Source organism: Bos indicus, chromosome 15, assembly GCF_029378745.1.
Source record: "Bos indicus isolate NIAB-ARS_2022 breed Sahiwal x Tharparkar chromosome 15, NIAB-ARS_B.indTharparkar_mat_pri_1.0, whole genome shotgun sequence".
Classification (NCBI taxonomy): Eukaryota; Metazoa; Chordata; class Mammalia; order Artiodactyla; family Bovidae; genus Bos; species Bos indicus.
Window position 1 is genome coordinate 65,961,737 of NC_091774.1, and position 17,880 is coordinate 65,979,616.

General features: G+C 36.7%; 1 protein-coding gene across 4 annotated transcripts in view; it reads left to right on the forward strand.

Annotated features, from left to right (window-relative positions):
* The window catches only part of PDHX (pyruvate dehydrogenase complex component X), a 75,682-nt gene that overhangs the window by 54,750 nt on the left and 3,052 nt on the right, over window positions 1-17,880 (forward strand). For 2 of the 4 annotated variants that reach the window (XM_070804029.1, XM_019975391.2), the window contains exons 6-10: window positions 4,265-4,439; window positions 6,014-6,161; window positions 10,597-10,655; window positions 11,992-12,150; window positions 17,039-17,103. In XM_070804029.1, coding sequence (XP_070660130.1) covers window positions 4,265-4,439; window positions 6,014-6,161; window positions 10,597-10,655; window positions 11,992-12,150; window positions 17,039-17,103 — 606 coding nt within the window. Of the gene's footprint in view, window positions 1-4,264; window positions 4,440-6,013; window positions 6,162-10,596; window positions 10,656-11,991; window positions 12,151-15,080; window positions 15,253-17,038; window positions 17,104-17,880 lie in introns of those variants that run through there. The other 2 variants (XR_011570909.1, XM_070804030.1) reach the window with 2 other exon arrangements.

Below are 17,880 nucleotides of genomic sequence, written 5' to 3' on the forward strand. Positions count from 1 at the left end.
TGGAGGCGGAACACATACATTCTTGGCCTGCAGCCTAGCTTCTTCGGTGTATCTGTGTCTTAAATCATAGTTGTATCTAATGCTTGTATTCATGTCACAGTGTCACACATACAGTATAGTACGCATGACAGTCATGTCATATGTTTTCAGTAATATTTCTTTTTAGAACTAATTCTTAGCACACCCAGATGAATGAAGGGATCTGGTAGAGAAGGTTCTACCCTAAGTGAATGCCCAAAGCTTCCTCTGCCTTTCTGCAGAAGTGGGTGATGTATCAGTTTTTCTCTTAATTTTTTTAATGTCCACCTAATTCTTCAAGCTTAGACTGATGATTTAATGGACAGAAAGCATTAAAGTAATTCTCTGCATGGCAGAAACTGAATTATTGGCTGTTATTAACCAATGATTAACGCTCATACTTTATGAGGTATACAAGTATAAACTTAGCAACAAAAGTTTACTGTGAGCCTGTGGCCAGAATTGATTTTCTACTACTTGTTTATGATTGATGACTCTTAGAGATGAACCTAAACTGCCTTTTCTTGATGAAAATAGTAATAATTACGCTGATAGTGAAATAAAAGTATGTCTGTTTAGTCTGACCAACCTTTTTTTTTTAAGTAGATGTATTTAGGCATTATTTTAGATTTTTTTTCGTTTCCTTGAGTATTCATTTTTGTTTTTGTTGTTGTTGTTGCTTTGTTTTTAACCAGTTACTGAGGGTGCACTAGTGATCCCTGAATGAGAAAATCAGTGTGTTTTGTATATGCTGTTCTCATGCTGAACTTTAGTTTAATACCCAAATTAATAGATTTTGTTAGACATATTTAATTACCTTAGGTGATGAAAGGGGACTAGTAATGTTAGACTGTGACTTGTAAGAACTCTTAAAAGCAACATATCTTTTGTTAAAAGCATTTTTTAAATCAATAAAAGGTCTTATTTTATATCAGTGCTCACACTTTTATCTATGTGGCCAAAGTTTTGACTCATGACATATATCCCTAGCGAATATAGGGCAGTCATTTATTTCATATATAAATTGTCACAATTAACTGGAAAAATGGCACTTCTGGTTATAAATACCATAAGTAAGTTAAAGTGAGTGAAAGTCGTTTAGTCGTGTCCGACTCTTTGCAACCCCGTGGACTATACAGTCTGTGGAATTTTCCAGGCCAGAATACTGGAGTGGGTAGCTGTTTCCTTCTCCAGGGGATCTTCCCAACCCAGGGAAGGTTCCCAGGTCTCCCACATTGCAGGCAGATTCTTTACCAGCTGAGCCATGAGGGCAGCCCAAGAATACTAGAGTGGGTAGCCTATCCCTTCTCCAGTGGATCTTCCTGACCCAGGAATTGAACCGGGGTCTCCTGCATTGCAGGCGGATTCTTTACCAACTGAACTATCCGGGTAAATTAACAGTTGACTTCTAAACAGGAGTAAGCTTGTGGTCAAAAGCCCTAAGAGTATATAACATAAGCTCATTCCCTGGGACACTCAGTCGTTCTGTCATCACCACCATGGTGTGGCTCAACCTCGGAGCACCAGCATTGCCTCCAGTTATGTTCCTGTTAATTTTGTGTGACGGATGAGGGCCTTTGTCAGGAGGTCCTACTTTTAGCTCCATATATAGATGAGGTAGATAAAACATTTCTTCATTCAGTCCCAGCACACATGCATGCTCACTCAGTCGTGTCTGACTGTTTACAACCCTATGGCCTGTAGCCCACAGGCTCCTCAGTTCCAGAATTGCTGTCAGTCTGAGGTAGGCTTATTATTTTATTCTAGTCTTTTCTTATGAGAAGAATTTGTTCTGACTCTGCCTTAGTTTAGTTGACATACTCTGCATAGGTATTAGAAAAGTAGTAGAAAATACAGAGGCTTTGGAGTTGGTCAAACCAAGGTTTGGTCCCAGCCCTGGCAGCTTCTAGCTGCCTGCCTCTTCAGCTTCATCTGTAAAGCCTCTCCGCTGTGTCCATTGCACTCCTTCTACACTGGGCTTCGTCTGTTCTTAGAAGCCCTAATTTCCCTGCCTTTGCACTTGGCTGTTCTCTGCCTTGTAACATGCTTTTCCCAGCTATTCTTGAGACTTCCTTCATGTCCTTCACAGAAATAATATGTCTTCAGGCCTTCCCTGACCACCCTGTTTTAAAATAACATCTCTTCACCCATGACTTTCAACCTCATTACTCTGCTTTATTTTCTTCACTTGCTATCTGTTCATTTGTTTACTTGATTAATGTGCTGACTCTCCTATAGAATAACACTCCTTGATGGGACGTGTCCATGTATTTTCAACACCTAGGATAATAGTAGGTGCTTGACAAGTACTAACTTAGAAACGGAATGGAACCTGTTTGTTTTTTTGTTTTAGCTTTTATTGGAGTATAGTGGATTTACAACACTGTGTTAGTTTCGGGTGTACAGCAGGGTGAATCAGTTAGACATACACACATATCTAATCTTTTTTAGACTCCTCTCCCACATAGTCCATTACAGTAGAGTTCCCTGTTCTCTTTGAACCTACTTACTTATTTATAAATAAGGGAGGGAGTAATATCCTCTCACATGGGTGGTGTAAGATTACATAATTAACATAACCACAATATGTACACAGGAGTCTCATTTTTCCACTTTGATTCCCTCTTTCCTAACCTAAAGGTCGAGGATGATTTGAAACTTCTTTATCAGTCTGACCTCTTATCTTAAATGTCAGCTCTTTAACTTTGAAGCAAGTAAGTTACTTGCACTTAATATTAAGTTCATGTACCCCTTTCTGGACCTGATATAAAAAGCATGGATTCTCCTTCCTTAAAAATGTGCGTGTACACTTTGGGAGATCCCTCCCATGATGTCCCCCAGGCTAGAGCATTCCTGTCTGTGTCACTTTTCTATTGCTGCATGACAGATTGCAACAAACTTAGTAGCTGTTTAAAACAACACCCACTTACTGTCTGACGGTGCTGTGGATCAGAAATCCTGGCCCAGCATGGCTGGGGTTCCGACCCATGGTCTCACAAGACTGAAATCAAGGTGTCAGCCAGGAGTAGGGTCTCATCTGCAGGTTGGAGCCCTCTTCCAGGCTCACATGGTTAGCAGGATTCAGGTCCTTGAGTAGTAGAACTCTTACCCTTGTTTATTTGCTAGCTCTCATCCAGAGATTGCTCTCACCTCCTGGAGGCCTCCTTCAGATCTTTTCCATGTGGTCATCTCCATAGACAGTTCCTAAAATGCCTATTTGTTTCTCCAAGGCAAGTAAAAGAATTTTTCTCCATTCAGATTTCTTTTAGGAATTTTCTCTTCCTTTTAAAGAATTTACCTGATAATGTCTGAACCGTGGATAGGTTGCCTTTTGATTAACTCAGTGTCACTGATTTAGGGCCTTAATGGATATGTCTACAAAATCCATCACTTTGTCCTCAAAGGCAGGCTAATCATGGGAGTGACATCCATCATGTTCACAGGCCCAGCTACACTCAGAGATGATGTGGGGTGTATACACCAGGAATAGCAATATTGGGCTGTCTCAGAGTTAACACTCTTCCTACCATGTGATAATACCAGATCACTAACTGCATTTAAGAAATTTTAGAAATACAGTTTGCCTTTGGATTTGTGTCACCCTGAAGTCATTTTTAGATTATGTAAAATCTTTTTTATTTAAAAAAATTAGGTTTAAAATATTTTTAATGTAAGACATTTTTAAGTACTATTGAATTGTCAGATTAAAATTTTCAAAAAAGCTGTTTTGTATAAGGAAATACATGACTTTATGCCACTATAATTTAGAATGGATTGAGAGCTTGACATGGTAGTCTAATTATATATCCTTTTAATAAACAAAGACACCTTTGTTTTGCAGAATAATACAAAAGCAAGTCTGTTACTTGTTTAGTTATTTTTCATTCTAAATGCTTTTATGGGTTAGGTTTATTAGATTGTGCTGATAACATTTGGGCATAATTTTAAGTGGTATGATTTCCTGGCCGTAAACAGTCAAATTTGCTCCAGTGCTTTAGTAAATATCCTAATGAAAGTCATGCGTACAGTAAGCTTAACACTCTGTGAATGCTATTTGAAAATTATTTCACAAGTACTAAGAACGAGGGTATGGCTTACTTTATGAATTGCTTCTCTGCCAAAAGACACCTCCCTCCCGAAAAAAATACTCATTTCCTTTATCTTCCCTTCACATGTAGCCTCCATTTTCTGAACTTTCTTGGATTCCTGGTTGCTAACCATGGTTATCTAACTCCCTTATCTCCAGGGATGCTCTCAAACTGGTCCAGTTGAAACAGACGGGCAAGATCACTGAACCCAGACCCACCGCAGCCCTGCCAACCACTCCCGCAGCGCCTTTGCCCCCACAGGCTGCAGCCACAGCATCTTACCCCCGGCCGATGATCCCTCCTGTATCCACTCCCGGACAACCTAATGTAGAGGTAATGCCTGTCATCTGAACAGATTTTTATTTTTCAGATTTAACTGAGAGAAAAAATAAGAACCATTACTCTTATGTTTTATGGGTTCTTTTACTAGTCCCTTATGAGCTACTAGTAGTAGCTCAAAGTGATAAAGACAGAAATACTCTGTTTTGCACATTTCGGTAAACAAAATTTGTTTATATAGTGCTAACTTCCAAATAGAATTATGATTCAATTTAAGTTTGCCACAAGTTCCACAGTGTACGTGCCATGTATCTGCCCTGTAATAATGATACTTTCCATGTCTTTTCTCCTTGAGTGTGCTACTAGTTATTAATAGCGGACACCAGCTCCCTTCTGTGGATATGTTTTATTTTTGACTAACAGTGTTGATAGTCTTTCAGTGAAAAACCTGTAGAGATTGTATAGCTAATCATTCTCTCCCTCCTGGATACATGCCCTTTTTTGTTTTCAAGTTACTCTGTTTACCTGTCTCCCTTTCTTAGTACTTTTTATGTCATTTGCTTTCCATCAGAAGAAGTGCAGGATAATCATGTTTGTTTAAAGTTGAATGGGCACTGAAAAAAATAAAGCTACAGTGCCTTTTCTGATGGAGAAACATATTGAAAGAGAAATAGATTTCACAATATATTGTGAAAAAATTAAAAACAGTACAAGTTTCATGAGAAACAGATTTTTGAAATGTATGTTAATGATTCATGTCTACATACACAACAGTTTATGAGTAATCAAATCTTATTTCTTTAAAAAATAAGTTATTCAAATTTGGCAGATAAACTTTAAAATTCTTTCAGTATATAAACATCATTTATTTTATTTGATCAAGTGTTTTGCTAGCATAAAATGTTTGATTCTCTTAGAAAGCATTTGTAAAAAAAAGTCAGCTGTACTTTTGACTTTTTTTTTTAATTATCCTAAGTGATTGTAGTCCTGCCCCTGAATGAAGGACAAAAAAGGAATTAGCCATAATTTAAGGTCCATCATATTTTCGTTAGAGGTTCAAGGAACAGAATTGAAAAGTAACAGTAAAGTTATAGGAAGACCTTCTTATCATTCATACTTTACGAGTTTATGAAAATAAGATCTCATGTGATTTGTTTTATTCTTAATTACAAACCAAAATAGAAATAATTTGGGAGATTATCTAGTATTTTGGATTTTCTTTTTCTCATGTATGCCATTTTAATAAGTAAGAATTCCCTATAGTTGTGTTGTTGATATGTTTGTTGATTGCTTTGAGTTTTAAGAAGTGACGTTTGTAACAAAAGCTACTTACAAACTTATAGGTAATATCTCAGTAAACACACCCATTAGGGGATTATTTATGATTTGGTATGTTTCCTTTTTTTTTTTTGTAAGAAAATGTGGTCTTTATTCCTGACAGCCACTTTTGGCTATGCTGGGACTTCACTGCATCTCAAGGGCTCTCTGTTGTGGCGCACAGGCTTTCCTGTATTAAACTTTATTTTCTTAAGTTAGGTCATTGAGACCGGATTTCAGTTATACAGTTTATTTGCTTGTTTTTTTCAGTTCTGTTTATGATTTAATGGACACGTTATCATTCTTTGCAGGGCACATTCACTGAAATCCCAGCTAGCAATATTAGAAGAGTTATTGCCAAGAGATTAACTGAATCTAAAAGCACCATACCTCATGCGTATGCTACTACTGACTGTGACCTTGGAGCTGTCCTAACAGCTAGACAGAATCTGGTCAGAGGTGAGTAAAACTGAGTTTATTTAATGTCATACACATGCTAAACGGTTACCATATCCTTTGTTTATAAAATGTACATTGTGTATCTTCTTAGTTCAGTATCATCATCTGGGCGTATTTTAGTATTAGAAAAGAATTCTCTTTTCCTATAAGAAATAAATTCATTCCATAGTATTGAATACATCATACTTTTTGGAACGATATCTGAAGAAGCAGTTCTTAACATTTTAGAACATAAAAATATCCAAAACTGATTTAAGAATATTTTAAAGATGTCTTAAGATATCACTGTTCTTTATACATTTTAATTATTAGTTCATATTTAAAATGTACTTTCATTGTATTAAATTTATATTGTTCCTCTCCCCAATCAACTAAAACTCAGGTTGCTGAAAGACATAAACTTTTTAGTATAAACTGATGTGATTTTCTGTGTTTTTGATAGCAGTCATTCTCATGGGTGTATCTCCTTCTTTTTGAAAGATATTTTTGCTTGATGTAGAATTTTAAGTAAATAAGTATGGTTTTTTTTTATTTTGTTTTTTCAGTAAATTTAAAGGTATCATTCCATTATCTTCTGACTTACAGAATATTGGCTGCCATCTTTGTTCTCCTATGATGTTTTAGCAGTATGACTGTTATGTGCTTAAAGCTTTTTATTTCCCTTTTTGTTTTTTGACCTATTGCATTTATCCTGTCTGGGTTTCTCTTAGCTTATCTGTTTTGTGATTTGTGTCTTGAATTAATTTTGAAAACTTCTAAATACACTTATTTATAACTATATCTTCTGCTTCGTATTTTTTTCTCCTTTGAGCTCTAATTATAAATATTAGACATAATTCTAAAGCTTAGATATAACCTCAGTTCCCTAATGGGCTCAAGAAAGTTGCGATTTTATAGTTTATCTTGCTCTTCCTCTCACCCTATTCGGATGGGCACAGCTTTCTCTTATGGCTTTCTACATCCTAAATGAAGGCAGGCCTGGTAAATAAGTTTAGGTATAGACTTGCAAACCTGACAGATTCTAACAGTCCACGGAACCAAATGGAAAGCTATTTTAGACAGAGTGATCAATAGTCAGAAAGTTAATCCTGGAAGCTCCCTTTAGTCTCAAATCAAACTTGCTTAGTTTTGTATGACGTAGAGGTTATTGTGGATATAATTTTCCTAGTTCCTTCCTCTCATGAGACAGGAAGCTGTACTGTGTCAGTGGAGGTATGGATTCATATAGCATCTGCATTGCCCAGATTTGGCTTGTCCTTTTAATTAGGGATTTTCTGTTGAGTCTTCAAAGAGCCCACATTATCCATGCATCTCTACTCCTCTTTCTTATATGAGATTATAATCTAAAACATTCTGTAAGCAAGTTTCACACTTTGTTTTGTAACAGTATGCAAATGAGAGTATTTGATATTCCCTCACAGTGTATGTCCTACTCAGTTCAGTTCAGTTCAGTTGCTCAGTAGGATCCGACTCTTTGGGACCCCATGAACCACAACACGTCAGGCTTCCCTGTCCGTCACCACCTCCCGGAGTTTACTCAAACTCATGTTCATTGAGTCGGTGATGCCATCCAACCATCTCATCCTCTGTCTTCCCCTTCTCCTGCCTTCAGTCTTTCCCAGCATCAGGGTCTTTTCCAATGCGTCAGTTCTTCACATCAGGTGGCCAGAGTATTGGAGTTTCAGCTTCAGCATCAGTCCTTCCAATGAATATTCAAGACTGATTTCTTTTAGAATGGACTGGTTCGATCTCCTTGCAGTCCAAGGGACTCTCAAGAGTCTTCTCCAACACCGCGGTTCAAAAGCATCAATTCTTTGGTGCTCAGCTTTCTTTATAGTTCAACTCTCACATCCATACATGATTACTGGAAAAACCATAGCTTTGACTAGACGGACGTTTATTGGCAAAGTAATATCTCTGCTTTTTAATATACTGTTTAGGTTGGTCATAGCTTTTCTTCCAAGAAGCAAGTGTCTTAATTTCATGGCTGCAGTCACCATCTGCAGTGATTTTGGAGCCCCCAAAAAATGAAGTCTCTCACTGTTTCCATTTTTTCCCCATCTATTTGCCATGAAGTGATGGGACCAGATTCCATGATCTTCGTTTTCTGAATGTTGAGTTTTAAGCCAACTTTTTCACTCTCCTCTTGAACTTTCATCAAGAGGCTCTTAGCTCTTCACTTTCTGCCCTAAGGGTGGTGTCATCTGCATATCTGAGGTTATTGATATTTCTCCTGGCAATCTTGATTCCATTTTGTTTCAAACATCCGGCGTTTCACATGATGTACTCAGCAAATAAGTTAAATAAGCTGGGTGACAGTGTACAGCGTTGACATACTCCTTTCCCAATTTGGAACCAGTCTGTTGTTCCATGTCCAGTTCTAACTGTTGTTTCTTGACCTGCATACAGATTTCTCAAGAGGCAGGTCAGGTGGTGTGGTATACCCATCTCTTTAAGAATTTTCCACAGTTAGGGCCTACTCTGTTCTTAATAAAATGTTAGCAATGGTATCCTTTCTATATGTTTGAAAGGAATTTGGGGAAAACATCTTCTTTCCACATAGATTTGGGATGCCTATCAGAAATATAAGTGAAAATGTCATGTGAGAAAGTGTGTTTGAGACTGAAACTCCAGATACAGAAGAATTTAAGACAGAATTTGAAGGAATCATTGTCATATAAATGGTTTCTGACTGAAAGAGTGAGCAAATTGTGGAATAAAACCAGGAGAGTCTGTAACACAGATAGCAGAAAGAGAATGTGTTTCAAGATGAAGAAAGTAGTCAAATATAGGAGTATGATGAGGGTGGGAAATCAGGTGAGGACTGCCCACTAGGGCCCTCGATTTGGAAATCATCAGCTGGTAGGTGATTTGGGAAGTCTTCACTCGGGACACCTATGCTGCTGCTGCTGCTGCTGCTAAGTCGCTTCAGTTGTGTCCCACTCTGCGACCCCATAGACAGCAGCCCACTAGGCTCCCCTGTCCCTGGGATTCTCCAGGCAAGAATACTGGAGTGGATTGCCATTTCCTTCTCCAATGCATGAAAGTGAAAAGTGCAAGTGAAGTCACTCAGTTGTGTCCGACTCTTCACGACCCCATGGACTGCAGCCTACCAGGCTCCTCCATCCATGGGATTTTCCAGGCAAGAGTACTGGAGTGGGGTGCCATTGCCTTCTCCGGGGACACCTATAAATAGTAGGTAAAGTGAGAAGGATGCTGAGATACATGAGAGGTAAGCACAATGAGTTGATAAAAGTCTCTCGGAACTGGACATCCATTTACTTTTCTGCTCCTAAAGGAGTTTTAAACAAAGATGTCTGTATTTCTGGAAATCTGAATTATGAGAGCTGTATATTAGAAAAGCAGCTGACAGTTACTGTGACCGTTTGGCAGTGTTTTGGTTTATGGTAATACATTTAATCCCTTTCTGCAATCTTAGCATGCCTTTGGAATGAACTGTTGTTCCTGTAAAATTCCATCAGACTATAGTAACTGAATTTGTGTATCCTCCACATACCATGACTAGATATTGATCTTAAAGTCTTTTTTCTAGAAGCCCATGCAATAAAGAATCAAATATAGTTTCCATTTTCCAGCACTTTCATATGCACTGGTAAAGCAGAGGTATAAACCCAATGCTTTTGTTATGATCAGCCCTTTGGGAAGGGAGGGGACCCCAGCTTTAATCATTATGTATACTGGAAGAACATTGATTTAATTGAATTCTCCATAAAACTAGTGAGAGACCTTGTATCATTCATTGCATTAGGATCCATGGCAACATTGCTTCATCTTTGGCATTTACTATATCCTGTTTGGTTAAGTTAAAAACCAGCTCTTATTTAATGTAGTAATTTAAAATTTTTTCATTGCATGCCTTGTTAGTAAAAAGAAATTTCTGAAAATCCCGCCCCCCGCCTGCATGTGTTTGTGTGTGTGTATATGTGTATGTATATATATGCTTGGTTTTTTAGGTGATTGTTCTAATATAATCAGTGTATTATAAAGAGTACACAGGATACGGACTTGAAAAGGATTTGGAAGAAAATGAATCGTCTTGTAAACTTCCTGACTGTACATGCTGTGGACAGACCGTTTGTCTTTTTAGAGACACAGGACTTGATTCTTTTTTTTTCTGATTATGGTTGTCATGTATCTTTCAAGTACTTGTGTATGATATCTGAGCAATTTAAAAGAATTGTAATCAGGACTAGGAGTAAACATTTACATTAATGGTTGATATTATTTATCTAAGACCTCATATAACGCAAATTTTTCTACTCAAGGAAATCTTATGACTAAGCAAACAAAGACCTGTATATTTTTTTTTACCATTGTTTGTCAGTAAAGTTCATAGTTTAAGTTTGAAATCATAATTGTTCATTTTAAAGTTTTATTTTGAATATTAACCATCATATGCTTATTTTTCTTTCAGATGACATTAAAGTATCAGTAAACGATTTTATCATCAAGGCAGCAGCTGTTACACTTAAAGTAAGTAGTAAAGCCCAGATAATTTTGGCTTCTAAAGTAGTCTCTAATTTTGGGGGCCAGATATTCTTCATTTGTGAGGGTTTGTTTTATTTTCTTGTTTCATTTCATTATTATCTATGAAGAATTTAAAATCCTCTGGAGGTTGGGGCTTTATTATTTGGACATAGTGGCATCATTGAATAAAAGAGTTGAGCCTTGAAAGACGGAGAAGTGAAATGAGTAGTTGAACAGTGATGAAATGGAAATCAGTGTAGCATAACTGCGAGAAACCTAAGTGAAAATTCATCTTAAGAGAGTGGTCAGGAGTAAAATTAGAGAGATTGGGTGGAATCAAATTGTGGATTGCTGTGCTTAAATGACATGCTTAGGAGGCCTGGATCTAACTTGGCAGAAAGCAATGAATTTTTTGAAAAGAAATTAGTTGTTGATTTCCATTTTTCAGCATCATTTCCTCTTGTGATAGTTGACAACATTATCAGTACACACTGTTTCCAGGCATTTGGTAATTTCTTCCGTTTTTTTCATCCTCAGTGTAGTTGTATGTATATTAAATATATACATGCTCATATGTAGTATATGTTGCTGTTTTAGTTGTTAAGTCATGTCTGGCTCTTTGCGACCCAATGGACTGTAGCCTGCCAGACTCCTCTGTCCATGGGATTTCCCAGGCAAGAATTCTGGAGTGGGTTGCCACATTACCATTTCCTTCTCCAGGGGATCTTCCCAACCCAGGGATCAAACCCATGTCTCCTGCATTAGCAAGCAGATTCTTTACCACTGAGCCACCAGCGAAGCCCCATATATAGTATATAGCATATGTTAATGAAACCTAGGAAATCTCTCTTAAATAGGGAAGTCATTTATTAAGGGTCTGCTAATATCTCCCAGGGCTACCCTAAGAAGTCAGGTTCCCTTATGGCACAGGAATAATGTGGTTGAATGTCAATACCACTCTACCCTCTTCTCTTCTCTTCTCCTCAAAGTCATGTCAGTCATCATATGAGGCAGGAAGGCTCACAAACATTAAATATTCCCTAGCAATTAGATTTAAGAAAAAAAACCTTTTTCTTAACCATGATATAAAGAGATCAAAACATGTATGTATCATCAGAATTTCCTTAAGCTTGCTTCAAAAAAGATAGTGTGTTTATTCTTCCCAAACATAAAAGTTATTTAATATAGAGGTACAAACCACTTTTTTCAAATCAAATTTTTCTTTCCTTTATTCTAGCTATATTCACTTTCAAAAATGCATGACATTAATTATTTTTCTCTAATAACCTTAGTCTAAAGCTCCTTCTTTAATAACATGTTTTTTTCTACTTGTACTTTCTAGCAAATGCCTAATGTTAATGCAAGCTGGGACGGAGAGGGTGCAAAGCAACTGCCCTCTATTGACATTTCAGTGGCAGTGGCAACAGATAGAGGTCTAATTACACCAGTCATAAAAGATGCTGCTGCTAAGGGTCTACAGGAGATTGCTGATTCTGTAAAGGTAGGTCTTAAGCAATACTATACTTGCAAAATGTTGGAATTTACTTTCTGGGAAAGACTTGACATGATCCAGTCACACTGTGAGATAGATGTGTGTGTGTGTGTGAGAGAGAGAGAGAGAGAAAGAGAGAGATTTTTGGTATTTTGAAATGATTATCAATTATGTATACATATTTTTAAGTTTTGATCCAGATACAACCCATTCTAAGATTATTTTGCATTCAAACTTTCAGAAATAACATGCATATTTAGGGCTAGCTGCATTCAAGCTACAGATGACTGCTTTATTTCCCAGAGTCCATAATTTGACCCTAAATATAATATTTTAGATAGATTTTAAAGTTAAAGCTGAAACTATATTTTTATTAAAGTGCTCACTTTTCATAGGACGTTATTGTTAAAAGTTTATTCATTTCTTCTCTAGGGTTGAGACCACTGAAAGTACTTAGTATTCCAGAAGCAAAATTTTTGTTTTTTCCCCTGGGCTCTAATATGGAAGAATCAGCTCTCACCAAAATTACTGCATTGAATAGGCAAGGAACATACACAATAGGTCAGCTTTGACAGCCTCAATTAATATCCAAGGGTAATTTTTGGCAGAAGTATCCCAGGTCTTGAAGTATTACCTTTGAAAATTTCAGATTCATTTAGATAAGTGATTCTTTTTCCATTTATCAATGACCTGAGATACGTTTATGTGTGTGTGTGTGTGTGTCTGTGTGTGTGTGTAAAACAAGTTATAAGGGGGATTAAAAAGTAGAATATAAGACTTCTTTATGGAGCTGTATAAATATGTAGACCTACTTACCCCAGATAAATAAATGAATGGAAAGTGTAAGTTGCTCAGTCATGTCCAACTCTTTGCAGCCCCATGGACTATACAGTCCATGGAATTCTCCAGGCCAGAATACAGGCCAGAGTGGGTAGCCTTTCCCTTATCCAGAGGATCTTCCCAACCCAGGGATGGAACCCAGGTCTCCTGCACTGCAGACAGATTCTTTACCAGCTGAGCCACCAGGGAAGCCCAAGAATACTGAAGTGGGTAGCCTATCCCTTCTCTAGAAGATCTTCCCAACCCAGAACTTGAACGAGGGTCTCCTGCATTGCAGGTGGATTCTTGACCAGTTGAGCTACCAGTGAAGCTCCAGTGAATGGAAGGTAATTTAATTTAAAATGCATAGTCTTGGATCTTAGAGTTAAATATAATTAAAGTGACCTTAGTGGAATTTGTATACGTAGATCTTTCTTCCCTCCTCTTTGGAAAGGTTTGCAGAGTGTTTTTATATATAAAAAAGGAACTTTTTTAAAATTGAAGGGTGGTATTCAAAAGTTAAAGTAATAAAGGTTGGATTACTTAGATGCTGCACACCTTTTTTTCATGAACAGTTTTCAGCAGCAGTGAAAAATGAATGTAATTTTAGTGTTTTTATGACATTGATATGTGATTAGATTAAACAGTAGCGTTAGAATTTCCTTTAACTATAGAGTTAAAAATTAACTGTTGCAGGGAGATTTCTTTGATTCTAACCAGTTTATCCATTTTAGTCCTATAATATGATTCTTAAAGCAGCTATGTTAGCATTCACTGTTCCTTGCATCCTAAAAGAAACTAAGTTGAGGTGGTGAGGAAGCAGTGTCACCCACCTGCCAGCAGTGGGAAGGGCCCTCCCAGCCCTTGGGAATGTCCCAGGGCCTCTGGTGGTCTTTGAGCATTTCCTGTAACTCCCAGCAGCTCCTGGGTCTGTTCGCTCTGGCTACTTGTCTAAGCTTCCCATTCTGCCTGCCTCTCTCCCGCTTCAAGATTGGTGATTAACATTCCACTTAGGGCTGCCGTCTGTGGGGTCGCGCAGAGTCGGACACGACTGAAGCGACTTAACAGCAGCAGCAGCAGGGCTTCCCTCATAGCTCTGTTGGTAAAGAATCCACCTGCAGTGCAGGAGACCCTGGTTTGATTCCTGGGTTGGGAATATCCCCTGGAGAAGGGATAGGCTACCCACTCCAGTATTCTGGCCTGGAGAATTCCATGGACTGTATAGTCTGTGGGGTCTCTAAGAGTTGGACACGACTGAGCGACTTTCACTTCTTTATCTTATCTTATAATGTACCAGACAGTAGGCTAAGCACTTCACTCAATCTTAATAGCTTTATATCATAGTTGGAACCTTAACTTCAAATTGAAGAAACTGAGATTTAGCACTTTTAAGAAATTTGCCATAGTGTTGCATCTAGAAAGCACTAGAAGTTGTTTGTTTAAACCCAGGCGTTTCTCAGTTCAAATGCCACTTTCTTAGGCCTTCTGTGGCTTCCATAGCTAAAGTAGTTCCTGAATAAACAATTACCCTATTTATTGTCTTCATATGGTTTATAAGTCTTTGAATTCACCTTGTTTATTTATTTGTCGACCCCTCTATGTTCCTGACACTCTGATGTTGACTGTCTTGTTCATTACCATATATCTAATTCTGGATGGTGCTTAGAAGATAATAGTTGCTCAGTTGAATAGTTGAATTTATATATTCAACTAGTTGAATTTATTTAAATTAAACTATATTCAAATAGTTGAATTTATTTAAAGGAAGGTTAGAAATAGTTTTTCAAGGAATTTGTTAGATTGTGACTATCTATCCATGGGCTCCAAGTTAAGAACGCCTGCTCTGAGTACTTCTTGACGCTTAAGAATCACAAGGTTGTCAGTGTGTGGGACTAAAGGCATGCCTCAGCAAAGTTCAGGTTTATATTTCCTAAATAAAGTAATACAGTAACAAGCTTCAAATTCTATGCTATTCTTCATTAATTACAGTAGTTTTAAGAGACTGAAGCAAAGTTTACCTCATTAGTAGCCAGTAAATTTTTTGAATGAATTAGTAAGGCATGTGATATATTTTGGGCTTCCCTGGTGGCTTAGCAGTAAAGAATCCACCTGCAATGCAGGAGACACGGGCTCAGTCCCTGAGTTGGGAAGATCCCCTGAAGGAGGGCATGGCAACCCACTCCAGTATTCTTGCCAGGAGAATCCGCATGGACAGAGGAGCCTGGTGGTCTACGATCCATAGGGTCACAAAGAATCGGACATGACTGAAGCGAATTAGCATGCACGCACGAGGTAATTTTAGAAATAGTTGCTAGTTAGCTTGTACTACGTCCTGTCAACTGGATGGTTCAGGGAACACGTGCTTTGATTTTTAAGTTCACGTTACCAGGAGATACCAATGAGGATTAGTTACTTTTAGAAGCAGTGATACTTATCAAAATCTATCCTTACTCTATGCTCTCTTGAGTTCATTGACGTAAATATCCTACTGATATGTTTTGGGTTTATAGAGATTTTTTAAAAGTGTATTATGTATGCTTGCAGTCTGTTGGTTTTTTTTTTTAATAATAAATGTTTTTTATTTCTTTTAGCCTGGTAACTTAGCAGGATGTGTTGTGATCATCTGCCTTTAGAGAAAAGCTTTTAAAGTTCATATGATATGTGCTTGTTGTTCAGATCATGTGAAGTTATATTGTTTAAGGCAGGAAAAAAATGCATTTGTTGATTGTTCTATTTGTGATATTCCAAGTACAGGTCTAAATTCATCTCTTAATTTTTCATTCCGGATCTATATAGTTTTTTAAGTAACTGTATACTAATAATATAAATCTGTAATTGACGCATTTGGCAGTAAGTCACAATGATGTGTTGAGATCATTTTTAGATTTTTAAAGAATGTTTTATTTTTCAAAAATTGAATCATCTATGATTTAAAATTAAATAGCTACCAGTGGTAATTGTAAATGTATCTTTATTATCTATATAATACATCATATTGAATAAGTCCTAGATTTGTATCATCTACCCAATGACAATAGCTTCATTTATCCCTACTCTCTAAAATAATTCTTTATTATTCATATGTAATGATTCAATCTCTGTCCCCTTGCTTTTGAAACATTGAAAAATAAAAATTAAGAGAAGTATGGTTAATTGCAAGTACAAGTAGAGAAAAATTCAACTGCTTTTCGCTTTCAGAGTATTATCTGTCTTTCCCTCTTTAAGTTTTTAGACATTAGCTTTAGCGTGATATGAAATGACTACATTTTTACATCCCTTGTAGCAGCGTAGACTAGCTCATTCAGGAAATGCGTTAGCTATAGGATCAAAAACAACAACAAAAAGTCCATTTTCTAGGGCTTTGTAATTCCACTTCTGAGAAATCATGTGAAATAATTCAAAAGAAACAAATTAACCAAAGTACACCACTAGGAAAATGACTGAATTGTGGCAGATGCAATCTTTAGAATGTTAAACAGACATTAAAAAAATCAGTTATAAAGAGTGACAACACTGAAGCTGCTTATAATATTGTGAAGTAAATATAAAATTTTGGTTTTTTTAACAACTATTTGAAATTAATCTGTTATGGGTAAGAGAAGCAAATGCTGAAAGATGAAAATTGATGTGCTGGTTGTGAGATTGTTGCCATTGAATAATTTATTTAAAAGGTACTCGATTAACAAAAAGGGCTCTTCTCATACTTTGTCTTGCAAGAAAAAAAGTTTATAGGCAAAGCAGAAAATTGCATTGTATATATAAAGAACACTGAAACATTCTGCATAGTATATAAGATAATTTCCAATATTTGAACAGTTTTTAAAGGGAAATGGTTTTTCTAGAGTTTTGATTCACAGATTTATAGCTTGGATTAACTGTGCTCTAACTTACTCATTTTTAAGTGTGTTAGAGAAAATTATATATATAATTTTAAAATGTATATGTACATGTATGTATACTCTCTTATAAAGTCAAGGCCTATCAAAGATGAGAGTGTACCCTATAAAAATATTTAAAGTGACAAAATCAGCTATATAATGTAGTGTTGGTTATCACACTCTGTTTATATTTTTCTCAGGCTCTATCAAAGAAAGCCAGAGATGGAAAATTGTTACCTGAAGAATATCAAGGAGGATCTTTTAGGTAAAATTTAAACTCTTAATTATTGGTAGCATGAAACAGACATAAGATTCATAACGTACTTGTCAACCTGTTTTATTTTCTGAAATTTTTTTTAAAATTTAAGCTAAATATCTTACTTTAGACATGAGAATATGTGCAAATGTTCTTCAGACTAGTTAGGCTTTCGTATCAAAGCTAGTAGAAAGCCATTAGGGTTAGCTGGTTAGCCCATTCAGATGTTCATAGAATGACATTCGGGTTCTGACATATAGTAAGTAGGTTTATAAACCTCAACTATTTTTTTTCTACTTGTGATTTATTTTAAGGTTCCTTGGGGTTAGGTCCCTTGGGGTAAAATATTAACACTGACTCTTGAGTTATCATCAGCTCTATTCTTGTTTAAGTGTAACTTACATACAGTAAAGTATACTGAATGTAGCTGGAATGTTTTACAAAGTGAAGAAATCTGTGTAACCGACCAAAGCAAGATTATGAACATTACCTCCATGTCATAAGCCTCCCTTTATCCCTCCTAATTCTGACCCCCTAGAGGGTAACCACAGTTCTGAAAGTTATTACCAACGTTTTTGTTTTGCCAACTTTGATCTTTATATAAACACATACTCTTCAGTGTCTGACTTCTTTCATTCAGCATTAGTGTCTGTGAGATGAGCTATGTTGTGTGAGAGTCATTTCCTATTGCACTGTAGCATTTTGTAGTATTCTGTATAAATATGCTAGTGTCCATTTCACTATTGGTGGGCATTTGTGTTGTTCACAATTAGTGCTCTTACAAAT